The sequence below is a fragment of the Lissotriton vulgaris genome, chromosome 10 (assembly GCF_964263255.1).
Source record: "Lissotriton vulgaris chromosome 10, aLisVul1.2, whole genome shotgun sequence".
Taxonomy (NCBI): Eukaryota; Metazoa; Chordata; class Amphibia; order Caudata; family Salamandridae; genus Lissotriton; species Lissotriton vulgaris.
Genome location: NC_141698.1, coordinates 955,162,570 through 955,181,152, shown reverse-complemented (window position 1 = coordinate 955,181,152; position 18,583 = coordinate 955,162,570). Strand labels below are relative to the sequence as shown.

Here is an 18,583-nt window from a genome sequence, read left to right as displayed (position 1 = left end):
ATTTACAAAACCTTATTTTACTCACACAAAACCATTGAAATTCCATATATAGTTAGTTGCACTAACTATATATCGTGCACCCGCAATCCACTGCTGATGATGTCACATATTACATCATTCATGACATGGTCAGTGACATCACTGATGACATCACTGATGACATCACTGATGACATCTCAAATGACATCACTGATGACATCACTGATGACATCTCATTTGACATTACTGATCACATCACTGATGATATCATTCATGTGATACTACGATGAACCTCTTCAGACTCTAATATAACCTTAGATACAATCAGTGTAAACAGACACTCACAGACTGTCACTCATCCATGGAGTTACTCACACACCTAGTCAGTCATGCAAAGAATCAATCACACCTCCATTTCCTCAACTATACAGTTATACAAACTTTACTTATTCAAACATATACTAACACATATTTACTCTCTTATACAATCCCTGATACAAGTTCACAATGATCCATACATATGTCAACTCTCACATGTACTGTGTTTTACATATGTACTTACTTTGACATGTAGCACTGAGATATCCATTCACTCACCAATACACTCATGCACACAGTCAACCGCCCATACCGCTGTTTCCACATGCACTTTTGAAACCATACATCTAGTGAATCAACTGCTCACACATCTATGCACAGAGTCATACACCTCCCAGCCACCCACACACACACTCAGTCTCCCATACAAATACTTGGGCAACCAATCAATAACCCATATAGTTACTCATATAGCTACTTATCAACACATGCAACAGTTTACAGAACAACAGACATAATGATGCACAAATTAAGACAGTTTAGTCACTAACCCATGCACTCAGTGAGACACATTTAATCACTCACTCATACAGTCAGTCATGCACCTACTAAATCCTTCATCCAGACACTTATACATCCACTCATTCTTCAATATGTAAGACATATTTTAACTTTACAGAAACATACAGTCACTGGATGTTGTCATCAGTGATGTCATCAGTGATGTCATTTGAGATGTCATCAGGGATGGCATCAGTGATGTCACTGACCATGTCATGAATGATGTAATATGTGACATCATCAGCAGTGGATTGCGGGTGCGCGATATATAGTTAGTGCAACTAACTATATATGGAATTTCAATGGTTTTGTGTGAGTAAAATACGGTTTTGTAAATGCGAATTCCTAACTATATATGGTCTATAACCTATGGTTTTTTCAGTGAATTTTCAAGGTTTTGTAAATGCTAATTCCTAACTATATATGGTCTATAACCTATGGTTTTTTCAGTGAATTTTCAAGGTTTTGTAAATGCTAATTCCTAACTATCTATGGTCTATAACCTATGGTTTTTTCAGTGAATATATATATATACATACATATATAAACATATATCATCTGTATATCTATATAAAAACAAACATAAATGCATGCATACATATACATATATGCATACAGATGCATGTTATTTACATGAAAGTTGAAAAAACACTAATAAAAGCAAAGCTAAAAAGCCACCTCATTACAAACAGAATGGCTTTAACTTAAACGAGGGCAAGATCTATTGCATTTTCAATGCTTGTTTACTTTGGTTCCATCAAGAAGGCATTCAGATGTGTCACACATTTGCCATAAATTCTGAATGTTAGCACTCTAGTTGCACATTAGATCACTGTAGTAAAGCTACTGCTCACCAGGGACGTCTGCTGCTGGTATTCAAAGTGCATGTTTCAGTCTGCATGTCAGAATTTTTTTAATGAAATAGAAGAGGATTTGAGAAGTCACTCAAAATGATCCCTAATTTTTCTTTCTGAAGCACTAATCATACTTTCTATGGCAACATTAACCCCCTCATGTTGTTCCTTTTTAAATTGAGTGTTTTCAGACTTACCACTTCATTCCAATCAAGATGCCTTCTGGTGTGCCATACTTTTGTAATAAGTAAGACTGTTAGCGCTCTAGTTGTTCTTTAGAACACTCTGGGACATTCTGTCATTGGGGTATACTTAGGGTACATCTGGGTGATATTTGGGCTACATTTAGGCTCTTTTGTCTCTGGTGGCCATCTTGGGAGACTGTATGTCAGAATTTTTTAATGAAATTGAAGAGGGTTTGAGAAGTCACTCAAAATGTGCACTAATTTTTCTTTCTGCAGCACTAATCATAATTCATATGGCAAAATATACCCCCTTTTTTTGTTCCTTTTTAAATTAAATGTTTTAAGAGTTACCACTTTCTTCCAATCAAGATGGCTTCAGGTGTGCCATACCTTTGTAATAAGTAGGACTGTTAGCGCTCTAGTTGTTCTTTAGAACACTCTGGGACATTCTGTCATTGGGCTATACTTGCGCTACATCTGGGTGATATTTGGGCTACATTTGGGCTCTTTTGTCTCTGGTGGCCATCTTGGGAGACGGCATGTCAGAATTTTTTAATGAAATAGAAAAGGATTTGAGAAGTCACTCAAAATGTGCCCTAATTTTTCTTTCTGCAGCACTAATAATACCTTCTATTGCATAATATACCCCCTCATTTTGTTCCTTTTTAAATTCAATGTTTTAAGAGTTACCACTTTATTCCCATAACGATGGCTCCAGGTGTGCTATACCTTTGTAATACGTAGGACTGTTAGCGCTCTAGTTGTTCTTTAGAACACTTTAGGAGGCTGCAGTAGAGCACAAAGGAATCAACTGACAGTCTCTGTTCTTGTTGGATGTACATGTTTTACTGAGAATGTCAGACTTCATTTTCACATGACTGAGAAAGATAATGTGAATTTACAGAAAATATGCTTTCAGTTTAGCTTATAGATCCCCTTCCAAACCACTGTGGGAAAATCATGAGATATTAGTTTTCTTTCAAACAATATTCATGATATCACAGCAGAAGGCTTTTTCACATGGTAAAATCACCTTAGAACACACCACAATTCCTAAAACGATTATGGTACCATCAACAAATGATTTATAATGTAACTAAAGTCCTAAAACCCTCTATTAACTACAATGCTTTTTAATGAGGTGCTATCATGTATATTGGTCCCAAGATGGCTGCCAACACTTCTTGGATGAAGTGCTGACAGCCAATCAGATCAGATGTGTGGTTAGGCTCCGCCCAGATATATATATTTTTTTTAACCTAAATTACTCAAAATCCACTGGAGCACATATATTGAGACCTAGCAAAGGCACATCGGGCTAACAGTCCCTACAATTTTGCCAAGTTTCGTGCAAATCCATTCAGCCGTTCGAGCTAAAAGTGAGGCCAACCGCCCTATGGAAATTAACATGGGAAAAATGCGTTTTGGGACCCCCCTTTTTTCTCGGCCCCCCCTATATGAAACCCCCCCAAATTTTCAGGGGCTGCTCAGAAACAAAATGTTCCATTTTCCTGAAAGTTTCAGCTAATTCCGTCCACAAACGCCAAAGTTATTAGACATAGAATTTTCAAAAATCCCATAGAGAAAAAATCCTGACTATATATACCTACTGGCGACTGCCAGTAGGTAGTATATATATATATATATATATATATATATATATATATATATATAGTTGTTTTGAGATGATATTTAGGGGCATATGTATCAAGCCCATTTCCCGTTCACAAACGGCCCGATTCTGCGAACAGGAAAAAGCTTTTTGGGATGTATAATCCCAAAAGGCCCTCGCAAAATAGGGTAACGCAAAATTGCGATTCCTTAAATGCAATGTAGGAAGCACCAAAGTTGTGTGATTTTTACTTAAGAAATTGCAAATTACCACCAACTTCAGGTAGGAGGTAATTTGCGATTTACTGGAAAAATGCACTCTTTTGCATTTTTCAAAGTGCCATGTGGCGCACATTTCAGGGATGCAACAGGTCTTTTTGGAACCTTTGCACCCTTGAAACTGCATGCACAGTTTGCGAGTACCGTTTGGGTACTCGCAAATTGCTCATGCAATTCCTATTCATTCCTAAGGGCCTCTTGGCCCATAGGAATGAATGGGAAGCCATTCCTTAATTGCGACTCTCAATTTGCGACTCTCAATTAAGGAATGGTACGGAATCGCAAAATATTTTTCTAATTTTTTATTACATCTCGTTTTGCGATTCTAAAATAGCAATTCTCGAAAAATCGCTATTTGAGAATCGCAAAATTATTCTTTAATACATATGCCCCATAGTTTCCTGTGGCAAGAGCTATGATCGCAAAATTTGTTGCCTGTTTTATTTGTTGTTCACTAATTATTAATGATGAAATGAAATGAAATGAAATTGGGTTTTGTAAAGCGCGTTACTACCCGGAGGCCTCGTAGCGCTGTGGGACGGTAGGATGGGGAGACTGCTAACTGATTTTAGTGGAAGAGAAGTGTTTTAAGGTTTTTCCTAAACTTTTGTAGATCAGGTTCACTGCGCAATGTGGGTGGCAGGGAATTCCAGATTGAGGCAGCGTTCCAAGAGAAGGAGCCCCCACCCTACCTAGCCCATTTGAGGCCAAGAAAGCTGTGCTTGAGCGTAGTGATCTCGGGGGATGGTAGGGAGTAGTTAGGGTGCAAATCATTGCAGGGGCTTTATTCCACATGGCTTTGAGCATTATGCACATCGCCTTAAACTTTACTCTGGCCTGGATAGGCAGCCAGTGTAGTTTCCTCAAGGCGGTGGCACCCGAATGCCTACGGGGCAATCCAAGAAGAAGGCGGGCTGCCGCATTCTGGGTTACTTGGAGTCTTTTCATCATGCAGTACGGTGCTGCCAAGTAGAGAGCATTACATAATTGAGACGGGACAGAACAATGGCCTGGACCATTATTCTTCGAGCTTGAAAACACCCTGATTGAGGGGCCAGATTTTAGAATGTGTGGCCTCCTCCACTACCTGGAATGTGCGGTCCTCCAAAAAGGACTTTAGCCATGTGATGGCGTTTCCCGTCACTCCCAGATTTATTAGGCGGGAGATTAGGATGTTGTTGTTGACGGTATCAAAGGCGGCACTTAAATCCAATAGCATGATTGCTGTGGTGCCGCCTTGATCCATGTGCTTCCGGGCTAGTTACGGTCAGCAGGACAGCCTCTGTCCCCAGTTTTGGGCGAAAACCAGCTTGGGAATCATGGAGTAGGTGGTTGGTTTCCAAGTATTGCATCAGGATGGTATTGATGTGCTTCTCAAGCAGCTTACTTATCAAGGGGAGGAGCGAAATCGGGCGATAGTTTGCCATTTTCTCAGGGCCCTAACTTGTGCACACTTCCAGGCTTTTGGCACATTCCCTTTGATTATAGATGTGTTCATGATATTTAGCATAGGTGATCTAATGGTATCCGCAACCTTCAACAGGTGGCATGGAGGGGCAGGATCGGTGGGGGATCCAGATGTTATTTTTAGCATTAGTGCTTTGAGCGAGTCTTCCTCAAGCAGTGGAAATTCCACTAACTGGCAGGCAGAGATAGAAGGGGTGATATCCATTTCTAGGGAGTGCAGTTCGATGGATTTGAAGGAAAGGGAGATGGAGTAGAACTTTTGAAAGAAATAATCTGCCTGTCTGTCGCAGCGGTTCTGAGCTTCGCTGAGGTCATGCAAAATGGGCGGGGTGCTAATCAGGGATTTGGCAATCCGAAATATTTCCCTCGGGCTGTTTGATGTGGACCTAATTTTTTCCTCATAGAATGCTGATTGAGCCAACCTAATTTTGGCTTTATATTCCTTAATGGCTTCATGGTGACTGTTCTTGTCCTGCGCCCTAAGAGTGCGTCTCCATGTCCTCTTAAGTCTCCTGCAGTTTTGTTTTAGCTCTTTTAGTTTAGGGGTGAACCAGGGGGACTCTTTAGACTTTGTTTTCTCCTTAAGGGTTTTCAGAGGCACTATCACATCTAATGAGGACTGTACCCAATCATTGTAATGTTTGTAAAGCATGTCTGGATTATCTCCTGTTTGAAGTGGGATAGTGGAGAGGGAGTTAGTCCATTGGTCGGCCGATATCTTCGCCCAATTCCTTCCCCTTAGTGTGGCACAGGGGGGTAATGGGGGGTTTTGGGTTTCCCAGATTAGTGGCACCAAGAAGTGGTCCGACCACGGGAGGGGGACTGGGGTCCCTACATCAAGCTTCTGATTGTTGCTCAGGACTGCATCCAGCAGGTGGCGTTTATTATGTGTGGGTTCAAATCCCTTTTGGGTAAATTGGAGGGCTGCAAGGTTGTTTAAAAAGGCCTTAGCTAGGGGGTCTGAGAGGTCATCCAGGTGGATATTTATGTCTCCCAATATAGTTAAATGAGGTGAGGATATGGCTAGCTCGGCAACATGAGAGGGAAGGGAATCCATAAATTCCCCTATCTGTCCCGGAGGGCGGTAAAGGAGTAGTCCGGAAAATGTTGAAGAAGCAGATAGATCTATGGCGAAGCTCATGCTTTCACAGTCCGGAATTCCAACTGAACAGGCTCTACATTGGTAGCGGTTCTTAAATAATATCTCTAGTCCACCTCCTCTTCCCCCCTTCCTGTCGACTCTCTGTAGTCCATAACCACATTGCAGTATGAAGCTAATGTCTAGGTCGACCTCGTCCTTTAGCCAGGTTTCCGTCAGAAATATGGCATCCGGGTCGAGGTTGTCGAGGAGAAGTGATATTTCCATGGAGTGTTTTGTCAGGGACCGGCAGTTTAGGAGAAACATTTTAGGTGGAGAATTGAGAATCTCAGTTACTTTGTGTGGGTGTCTAAGTTCGAAGGGGCAGTGTGAGCACTTCCCTGTAGCTTTAGTTGGACACATGGAGTGGCGGCAAGATGCCTCTGTTTTGGGCTCTAATTTCCTGAGGGAGTCAGAGTCATACCTTAGTCGGATTGTAGGTTTCTCCGGGCATGAGACAGGGAAACTGGTCCTTGGTCGTGGCAGGGCGTGGACGGGCGCAGACGGGCTTAACTTTGGCGCGCCCACTGCGAGCGTCCGCTGCGCGTGCGCTTGGCTTGCCATTTTTGTAGGGTGGTGTGCTCCAGGACTAGAGCGCTACCCTCCCGGAAGTGGTGGCGGAGCCAGCGGAAGTGCGACTTTCCTCCCTCTAGTCCTCGGGAGAGTCAACACTTGATATGTCAGGCACAGCTAACAGTGGGTTAAGTGCAAAATAAGGTGATTTTAAAAATAGTAGATCATTTTTAAAACATATTCCCATACAACAAGAGGTTCTTTAAAAATAGTGAGTCAATTTTAAGACAGTTCTAATGCAGACGGCAACGATTTTAGCTGGCAAAATGTTTTTATCAGTGCTATCATTCAGCAAACAGCGATCATTTAAACAGTATGCACTTTTGTTTGTTTTTATCAAAAATTGGCTTATTATTATATAGCTGCAGCTGAAGCCTCATGCACTATTTTCCAGGCAAAGTTATGACTTGGAAAATTGTGTCCAGTGTTACAACAGGATCACAGAGTACCGGATAACCAGCCAACTCATAGTGAGGAAGTGCACAACTGCATATGGTAACTCAGCTCTGCCTGACTCATAATCATGGCCTAAGTAAAAGACAGGAACCACAATCTTAGTCAAGGTAAGTCACAACACACCCTAAATTATCATGTGCTCACCCTCTAGTAGCTTGGCACAGAGCAGTCAGGCCTACCTTTAGGGTCATTGTTTGAAGCATTTGTGAAGCTTATAAGCATTAAGGGCTCAAACGGAAGATTTGGTCAGGTTGGACCGGGGCAAAGTCAATAGTTTAGGCCTACAGCAATGGATTGTGACCAGGATACAGGGACACGCTTAGGCCCGCTGAACCAAAGAACATTGATCTGGGATGAGTCGTTGCCGACAAAGATGAGATGTGCAGCCAAAATGATACATTGGTATCAAGCCATGAAGTGGATGAGAAATGTTTCCTTCAAGCAACTTCTGAGATGCGTCGGTTCCGAGTGTGAGGAGCTGGTTCCAAAAGCGATTCTCAGCTGCTTCTCCCGCAGTAGCAGATGCATCGATGTGCTGGTTCTGGAGGTGATACACTGGTCTGCTCCACAAAACGACAAGGATGCCCTGGTTTCTACTCACGCAAACCTGAAGATACACTTTTTCTTATGAGGATGAGTGGGTTCTGGATGTAGCAGAACTTTATACCCACTTCCACGCGCCAAAGACTGGCCTAGCACCGATAGGCAGGGCAACACTTGCAGCAAGAAAAGTTCAGGTGCTATAGCAGGATGAGTTGAAGTATTTGATGTCCCTGAGTCTTACAACAGGAGTCAAATCAGCAAGCCTTTGGTGTCACTCTGGGTTCAAATGATGCAGGTTTAGTCCTACCCCATAGACGTGCATGTCTGGGGCTGTATCAAGGCTTGAGAGGAATTTAATGATGTTGGAAGGGGTTAGTTCTAGGGTGTCCGGTTCATCTTAAACGGGGTTCTAAAAGTCATTTCGATGCCAGCAAATGCAGATCAGATGCATTAGGAGAGGGAGGCAGTCAGTACTGCTATTCCAGAGCACTTCCAGGAAGCTTGTCCAATATTAGTGATATGGTATCTCTCTCCCCACACTGAACACAATTAAACTGGATTATGCAAAAGGAGCTTTTAAATAAAGTGCTGCATCGACCAGGTACACATCTATTTACAGAAGTTTGTAAAGATAATTTCACATTATAGGATTTTTTGTTAATCCCTAGTTGGAATTGTGTGTTCCATACTTTACCAGAAGTTAATGGGCAGAAATTAAAATATGAAGAATACTGCAATAAGAAGTGACAATGTGGAGGGGTGGGACAGACAAGAGAAATAGGTTTTTGCCAATTTATTTGTATAGAATTCTTGTTGTCCTCTGATATGCTTTTACTACTGTTTGCACAATATTTGGAATACAAACCAACTTTAATGCCAGTGTTAATTATTTTTTTCCTAATTTTCCAAGCTTCCTTCAGGAATGCTGATATTTTGATAATGATATATAGGCTATTATCAATGAACAGGCATCCCAAAGTTTTGTGCACTTCCCATTCTAGAATATCACCTAGTAAGCAATAGTGAAATTATATGTGTTTACATTGTTTAAAAAAATTGTGTGCATCTAAGTTAATTTCCTCATGAACTTACATCTTTATAACCAAAAACGATACGTCCGTCATTCAGTAATGTAGCCTGAAAAGTGAAACTGCCAAGGTCATAATTCTCTTGAAGATGAACATGATCCCACTGGACAACAAGAGCTGTACCTTGAAATTAAAAAGAAGAAAAACAATGGTAAGTGTCTCAATTTTTACAAGCTAAATCTGCCAGTTCAAATAAAGTACAACTCAACTTAATACTCGAATTGAAAAATAGAAGTCTCTGAAAAAAACATGTGCTTCTCAGTTTTAACTGCTCACTATATGCATCATAGGAACAATGATTCACACTTAATCATTGAGGAAAATAAATATATTCCAGACCTTTAGCAAATGGTAAAATAAATATTTCAGTACTGAATGAAAGACATTCTAATATTTATACACAATGGATAATTATAAGAACATTTGTATCAGAAGCCTGAAAACTGGTCTCTTGACATACAATTTTTAAAATGAACAATACTTGCCTTTATTTAAAACAGGTGAGGAATTCTTAGAATTACTCTGCTTTACAGTGATGAGCTAGGGCTCACATGTAAAACATCAAGGACAATAATGCTTGTTTTCTTTGTAATATCATGGTTAGTTAATTTTTAACCAACCTTTGATGGTATTATTTTTTAATACATTTTACCTGAAACATTGGCCAAGCAAATGTACACTTGTGACTAGTTTACACTTTTGAGCAACTCCAACAGTGTAGCTTACATGGTTTTACCAATATGAGGGGTTTGGGAGCTATTCCCAAACGGCAAGGGCTATTCACAAAGGTAACTTAAACTGTTGAGTAAGTTCCATGAGTAATTTACTCTTACACTTTTGAGTAACTTTACAGTCAACATTTTTAAATTGACAAAAGCAGAATAGTTATTTAAAAGTGTAAGAGTAAGCCACATCTGTAAGTTACCTTTATGAAGAGTCCCTGTAGTTTATGAGTAGCCACATGCCCTTCAATTTGGCAGAGACACTCAGGTTACACTTTTGGAGTAAATTCACACTCACATTTGATAGTACCCAAAAAGTAATATACTTACTTAAAAGTGTAAATTACTCAAAAGTGTAAATTGCCTTTGTGTATCAGGCCCATTGTGTTTAATTAAGCAGTACAGGGAAATTAAATTCTTAAATATTATCCCTAATGTTGCTTTGAGTCTTTTTCATCTCTTAATAATTAACTATTCCTACATGAGTAAAATTCATACAACTTATTTCACATTTGTGACATTTTCAAACAGTTCATATTATTGTAAAACAATTTAGTAGGTGCATTGACCCCCTCAAAATCCTATTTTACTACCTCTGTGAATTTTAAATAATGCCAGGAAGATATTTGTTGGTAAAGGCCTAACAATTCACAGTTTGGAATAATATCTAAAATATATTTCGAAGAACATTTTCTATGCATCTGCAACTCTGTTTACAACTGAAATGCACGTCAAATTTTAATTTATTTTAAATATCCAGGAGAATAGATAGCATGAGAAACAGAAACACAACTTTTTAAATACTTTAAAGATGTTTTCAAATTAATTCCAGTGGAGTAAAATGTTTCCATATCTTTTTATTAATTCCAGCATAATGGAAATTGCATAATAATTTTTAAACTATTTCTATCTTTTTAATAAGCCACCATTACCTCCCATGATTTTTTAGGGAACAGGTGCCACTATTTTAAAAACATAACATATATTAACTTTTTCCATCAAATGTTGCCTAATTAAGATTTAAAATTCAGCCACATTTTTTATAGCTATTATAGGATTTAGGGTTGGTCATGGATATGGAAATGGATATGTGGGTGTAATCTATTTGAAGATATATATGTTTTACATGGAATTGAGGACTGTCATTTTAAACCCATGCTAATATGCACACTTTCCGAATTGCGACCAAAAAAAAAATGATGATCACTTGGGCCTAATTTCAGCCCATTGCCTTTGCCATACTGTGCCACTTTCACAAAGAAAAGTCATATGCAAGTCAGCCTTCATCCTTTTCCAATAGAAACAGGTTAGCCATATCTGTGAGGTCATTGCAAAGTAAGAACACATGCAACCCTAGACCAGACTTGACCTACTTAGACCTCAACAGTGAGGTATACCTTGACTCATTTCTGAGCATACCCGTCATATTTACAACATCTACAGCAACAAAAAAGTGATGAAAGAAATGCATGTATTCCTCTAAGCCACTGCTAATTGCTCTGGCAGCAGTCTACTTCTTCATTTATCATACACTCTGTCACTATAAATGAAGGTCAGACATAAGCAAATCAGCGACAGAGCGCCTGTGCTAGTTATGGTATTTCGGGCTGAGCTGTTCCAACTGAAGCAGGCCTAGTGATGATGTGCATATGGATGGTTTCGGTCCAGAGTGATACACTGGGCAAAGACCTTGGATTGGAATGTGGCTAAGGCGATCACCTGTGGATTAGATATATTCAAGAATTCCCTCCATCACTTTGTTTTTGGTTACTTTATGAAACACACTATATTTACCATCCATCGAATCCATACCAGAAGAACATCTGCCTCTGGAAAAGATTTATTGATGATGTTCTATGTATATGGGAAGGGACAGAGACGAAGTTACAGGAGTTTTTTACATGGCTTAACAACTTGGATCCATTCCTAAAATTCACATTGCACTATAGTAGGGAAACAGCAGTATACCTGGACCATGACATAATAGCCCAGAACAACCTACTTACCACACAGGTGCATAAGAAACCGACTGACAAAAATTCATTGCTCCACTACAATTCATTTCATCCTCAAGCACTCCGCGACAATTTACCGGTAGGATAGTTCCTCCGGTACATGCGGAATTGCAGCACCAGAGACAAGTACGCGGAAGAAGCAAATGATAGTGAAGTCAGCATGGAAGGGAGCAGTCAATACTCCCAAAGAAGCTCTTCTTGAAAGAGCTCCAAAGGAAACGGGAGAATGCCTACCGGTGGTCACGACTTTTGATCCGCTATCATCGAAGATTCGCCTGATATTGAGAAAACACTGGCATCTTTTAAGTACCAGCAATTTTAAGATGCCCCCACCGCGGTTTGCCTTCAAAAAGTCTCAAAACTTGAAAGATAGACTGGTGCACTCACGTCCTAGACAGGAAGTACCAGCATCAGACACACTAGCAGGGCATTACCCATGTGGGTGTTGTTCAGTGTGTGGCCTCACTGAAAAAACAAAAAGCGTTCAACTGGTGAGTAGCAGAATATGGCATTTAAATAGCCTGACAAATTGCAACACAATGAATGTGATATACCGGCTTACATGCCCATGCGAACTACATTACATTGGCCTAACAACAAGAAAGGTGAAGATCCGCATGCAAGAACATCTAAGTACCCTGAAAGCCGGGCGATTGACAACCAGATTAGTAGAGCATTACAAACAAATGAAACACCAACCAAAAGAGATGCGATGGGTAGTCCTAGAGAAAATCGAGGGAGACCCCATGACCGTAGAAACCAGGCTATCGACAAAGTAAGCACGCTGGATTTACCAGGAAGGAGTAGATAAAAGGGGTCTTAATGACCTTATTGAATGGAACAAAGTATCCGTGAGATGATTGAGCATTGACAGGAGGGCCCTCCTAGCAACATTAAACACAAAATGGTGTAATGATCTAAAGAAGCTGTAAATATTTTAGCTAGTTCAATCTTAAATCCTCTCCCCACCTCTTCGCGAGATTCGCGTCGCACCGAGGCAGCCGATCAATCCGCCCTACCACAGTGTAGCTGTCACCAGCTGCCTTGACTTCACCCACATCAGACGACATCTTGGGGAGGCTAAGGCTAGCGGTGCAGTGGTTAGACCCTCTCGCCCTCCCAGTACATTTAGGGCATGGTTTGCATTGCACGCCGACTTGTGTGTATTTCTCCTCTGAGGCGGAAGCCGGGGGTTCTTTATTCTTTCCTGCGCACCTCCAGATAATTGTAGCGTTATTGAGCAATAATAACGCTCTTTTAGAACCTGAAAAACATTTTAGGCAGTCGGATTTGCAAGCCACCTAATTTGTAGCGTTGTTGAGAACTAATAACTTATTTTTAGAAGCTGTAAATATTTTAGCTAGTTCAATCTTAAATCCTCTCCCCACCTCTGTGCGAGATTCGTGTCGCACCGAGGCAGCCGATCGATCCGCCCTACCACAGTGTATCTGTCACCAGCTGCCTTGACTTCACTCACATCAGACGCCATCTTGGGGAGGCTAAGGCTAGCGGTGCAGTGGTTAGACCCTCCCACCCTCCTCTTTACCATTTCCCTCACATGTATAAAGTTGTCAGACCTTCCCGTCCGCGCAGCGGACGGGCGCAGCGGGCGCGCCGAAGGCGCGCCAAAGGCAAGCCCGTCTGTGCCCGTCCGTGCCGGGACCGGGCCTAGGGCCAGTATCCCTGGCCTTACTTTGCGGGGCCCATTAATCTATACCAAAAGTGCTCTGTTGGAAATGGACACTATCGATAACACCCTCTGTGTCCAACATAGCCCGTACAGTCTCCTGGATGCCACCGAATTCATATGCCCCCATTGTAATATCAGGCTACATTTATTAAATGAAAAGGTTAAAACGAACACACCCATAGTGGCTAACACCAAAGACTTTCTGGTAGCACTCATCAACGCGCGTTCCTTGGTTAAACACTGGCAGGAGGTACATGACTTCATCTTGGACAACAACCTAGATTGCCTCTTTTTAACAGAAACATGGACGGATGAAACGTCCGATCCAGACATGGTAGTTGCAACCCCCCCAGCATATAAAGCCTATCGTTTAGACAGAATGGTGAAGCGAGGGGGGGGGCTAGCTATTATAGCTCGCAAGCAGGTTACTGTGAGAATATCTCATATTCCAGTTACCTCGTGTGAAGCCCTTCAATTTGACCTTAAGTTGACCCCATCGTCTCACTTTTAAGGTATCCTTTTATACCGACCTCCCGGAACACGTACTGGCTTCCTCGCCAATCTTGGCTCAATACTAGAAGCTGTAGCACTGGAAGACTCATTCACAGTGGTGGGTGACATGAACTTCCATTTGGAAAAGTCTTCAGACAAAGACACCAGTACTCTGATATCAGACATAGATACCTTGAGCCTACGGCAACTGGTTACCATCCCCACTCATAACGCAGGCCATACCCTGGATGGCATTTTTACCATCATGGATGGCTTAAAAATAATAGAAATTATGCCCATGCCCTGGTCTGACCACCATGCCATCGTTATGAGCATCGCAGTCAAATCGAATAGGACCGGAAGAGAGCCCGTAAGGAAACCAGAAGCCTTTAGGGTCTGGAATGATATTGATCAGATAGAGCTAACCGCTCTATTGATAGGACTCGGCCATGTCTCTCCACTGATCCCAACATCGCCACACGCCAATTTCACGAGTGGCTGGGCACGGCTACAGATACCTTGGCCCCAACTAAACAGCCCTCGAGAAACAGAACCACACCATCGGCCCGTGATTCACAGAGGAACTACGCAAACAGAAGCAACTATGCAGAAATAGGGAAAGGCACTGGCGTAGATCCTATAGTTTAGATAGTAAGGACAGCTACAAGCAAGCACTAGGCCTGTATAAATCCCTTATTGTCGAAACTAAGAAAAAGTTTTATACTGAACAGATAGACAAAGCTAAAAATTTCAGTAAAAAACTATATGACATTACCAAGACTCTAGCGGGAAATAGTCCGGACCTAACCCCGCCACTCTCCTAGGATTTCTGTGACGCACTGGCCAATTTCTTCTTCACCAAGGTAAATGATATACCAAGCATTCTCCGTCAACAAGGTAACCCAGTCATCCACCCCAAATAGCGAAACCCATGACACCAAACTGCTCCAGTTCACAGACTTAGCAGAGACACAATTTATGGATCTGATCGTTACCATCAAATCCGGATCAGCACTAGATCCTTGTCCTCTTAAGGTCATTCGTCCAGTCATGGACTATTTAGCCCCTGACATTGCGTCGATCTGCAATACAATGTTCAGAACTGGGACATACCCAGACTCACTTAAGAAAACTCTAGTGAAGCCTCTTCTCAAGAAAGCCAACTTGGACAAGAAGCAATTAAAAAACTATCGCCCCATAGCTAGCCTACCTTTTCTAGCTAAGGTAGTCGAGAAAGCCAATAATCTACAACTCTCTGAGTTTGTAGAGAAGCACCAGCTATTAGACAACACCCAATTTGGCTTTCGCAAGTACCACGGTACTGAGACTGCCCTAATTAAAGCAACGGAGGATATACGAGTGATCCGATTCCTGGCTGGGAGAACCCAGGTGGTCACACTTGGGCATCTTTAATCAGACAAGCTGTTCCTGCCGTGTGGTGTACCTCAAGGCTCATCCCTAAGTCCGACACTCTTTAATATCTATGTGTCGGACCTGGCTTCTGTCATCAAGGCCCACGGGATGAGCCTTACATCATACGCAGATGACACGCAACTTGTGCTGGCCATTAATGGTGATGGTGAGAAAGTAGCAGAAAAGTTTTAAGGGGGCATGCGGGCAATTGGAGAGTGGATGGCTTCTAATTGCCTAAAATTACATTCCGAAAAAACGGAGGTGGTCATTTTCGGACATCTCTCACCCAGTTGGTCTAATACGTGGTGGCCTCCCACGTATGGGACCCCCCCCAAACCGGTACCCACAGTCAGAAATCTTGGAGTCACCTTTGACGGGAACCTGAATTTCATGGCCCATGCAAATAAAACAGCAGCCAACGCCCATTATAAACTCAGGCTAATTAAGAAAATTCTACCGTTTCTGCCAGTTGCAGCAGGACAGACACTGGTAAGTGCTTTAGTGTTGTCTTCCCTAGATTACTGCAATAGTTTATTCATCAATGCCCAGGCTAGAGTGACTAATAAACTGCTGACAATCCAGAATGCTGCAGCCCGTCTTCTGACTGAAACTCCGAAGTTTATGCCAATCACAGAGACTATAAAAAATCTCCATTGGCTCAAGATCCGTAATAGGATTAAGTTTAAAACTTTAGTCTATAAGGCTCTGCACAACCAAGGTCCTCACTTCCTGAAATTCCATCTTAGGTCCAACTTACCCACAAGATCGCTCAGATCTAATAATCTCAACCATCTGCTGGTACTGCGAACCAAAACAGTCACCTGGGGAGATAGGCGTTTCCTGGTGGCTGCTCTCGGGCTTTGGAACTCGCTGCCAGTAACCATCAGAGAAAGCCCGTCCTTGTTGCAATTCCGCAGAAAAACAAAGACCTGGCTGTTTTGTCAAGACTAGCTTCCGAGTAAGTTTTAGGGGGAATTTTACGTACTGTTTTTAGCGCCGAGACGCCTACGGGCATTTGTTCGAGCTGTATAAATCATAAAAATAAATAAATAAAAGTGTTGACACAATCCAACATATTTGATTTATCCATTCAGTTACAATATTAAAAACAGAGTAAAGTGAGAATTAACCATTACCCAGTAAAATTGGGGACGTTACATGCACTGCTTTCATACACCGAAAAATGCAGCGTAAAGTGGAACAGCTTTTTAGAGATTCAGTAAACTTGGTAAAATCCTTTGAATCCCTGTACATAATAATGGAAGAGTCACAAAAGTAGTCTTAATTCACCACATTGCCCATCATTATATGCCCAGTATGTGAACAGAGTAGAAAATAGCGGCGGGCAACACCATTCAAAGATGGCCGCCACGCTCATCCGAATCATGTGACGCGCCGCGTCACACGCCGGTTTAAATATCCGGAAACAAGTCAGGCTGTGGGACCGGGAACGGGAGCCTGAACAGAGACAGAGACTGAAGTCACGGATGGTAAGGAGCACGGATCCGAGGCCAATTACTAAAACAGTTGCATAGGGGGCAACACACCAGTTAAGAGGATATTGCAGTTAGAAACGTGCTTCACCTAGACAGAGGGGCAGACATCGGGGGCTCCTAATAGATTCAAAAACGGGAGACGCCACAAAGGCGCCCGCTGTACTGATTACCGACGATCTGGACTGATAGTCATGAGGTAACTACATCACATATCCAGATATTAGTAAGGAAGACTGGTGATAGAAAGGATATGAAAGCATGCATTAATGTTGCATATGATTACAGGTTGACGAAAAGCGACCACTTTACGTGAAGTGAGACTAGCAAAGCATAAAGGTGTACGGAGAACCCCAGGTATGCCGGTAGGCACCTTCACGAAGGTAATACAGCAACCTATGTCCCTGAAACAGTTGGTTTTTAAGTTTGTTTGGAGAATGTGGGCAACAAACTAATGTGTGTTACTCTTTTTTTTTATCTGTCTTTCCTGTGTTGGTGTGTCTATGTGTCTACAGATTTGAATGCTGGCAGTGTCCAGTATTTTGTGGCAAAGAAAACACCCCCAGCCCTGAAGAAGTTGCCCACCAACTCAGACAGGCAATGAAACATGCTCAACTGTAGAGTTTTGGTTTTAACAGGAGTAGATACCCAGCATGGAATAAAGTGATTCAAATAGCCAGGGATATCTGACTCCATTCTAGAATAGGGTAGGACACTGACTAGCGGTGTTGACACCCAGGGGGTAGATGCACATGAGTGTGATAGGGATACACTCTTTTGAGTTGTTTAGGATTTGCTTTCACATTTTTCCTACTTTGAAAGCTTGTTTATTTTTTGGTGGGAAGGAGCCAATGATGAGAAGTGGAACACACTGACGAGAACCTGTCAGTAGTTCCCTGGTGGTTGCTCCCGTGAGGTTCCTTCCTGCCATCCACACATTTTTTCCTTACTTTTTTCCTTACTTGTTTTTCTCTCTTTCTGCATGGACCTGTACAAGCTTGATTGAGAGAATGGAATGTAGACACACATGAGAATACACACAGAGAGTTTATGAGGATATTTTACAAAAAGTTAGGCACACCCTGTTGTGACTTGTAAAGTGGGTGTAAGGTTAAGTATTACCACACACACCAGTCAACAGAGGATGATAAGGAATACATTGCCTATTCAGATTAGGATCAGATTGGTTTGATTAATACTTTATGAATCTACCAGTTGATACTTGGATTCTGAGAACAATATTGGATGCAGCATACCTCTATGAAACATCCATACATTTTAATTTAAGAAATGTTTTTTATTTCTCTAAAATATAACAGTTGCAATTCAAGTAAATATGCCTTGGAGAAGATTTGCCTTTGTTTTCTTTTAATTTGTTCATGCCTTTTTTCCAATCTAGCATAGTAACATACTAGTTCTTTCTGGCATTTCATTTGAACCACAGGCTTTTTTTATAAGAATATGTGATATAGACAATGGTCATTTTCACTCATTGTTGATTCAAAAGAAAGTGGAATGATTATTAAGCATGTTCTGTAGCACAGCCAGATGTATGCTGGTATTTGAATTATGTGCATACGCTAGTGTCATTTTCTGAAACCTCAGATGGAAAGCAACCTAATTGTCGACTCCACACAGGAATGTAAATATGAAGCATTTCCTGAACCTATTAAGCCTGCTTCTTCTTAGTCATAAATATATGTTTT

The 18,583-nt window shown here is 41.5% G+C and overlaps 1 protein-coding gene across 1 annotated transcript in view; it reads right to left on the bottom strand.

Annotated features, from left to right (window-relative positions):
• PLXDC2 (plexin domain containing 2) overlaps positions 1-18,583 on the bottom strand; it is a 1,375,592-nt gene that overhangs the window by 450,682 nt on the left and 906,327 nt on the right. The window contains exon 6 of the mRNA XM_086941957.1: positions 9,057-9,175. Within this exon, the coding sequence (XP_086798083.1) occupies positions 9,057-9,175 (119 nt within the window). The remainder of the gene's footprint in view (positions 1-9,056; positions 9,176-18,583) is intronic.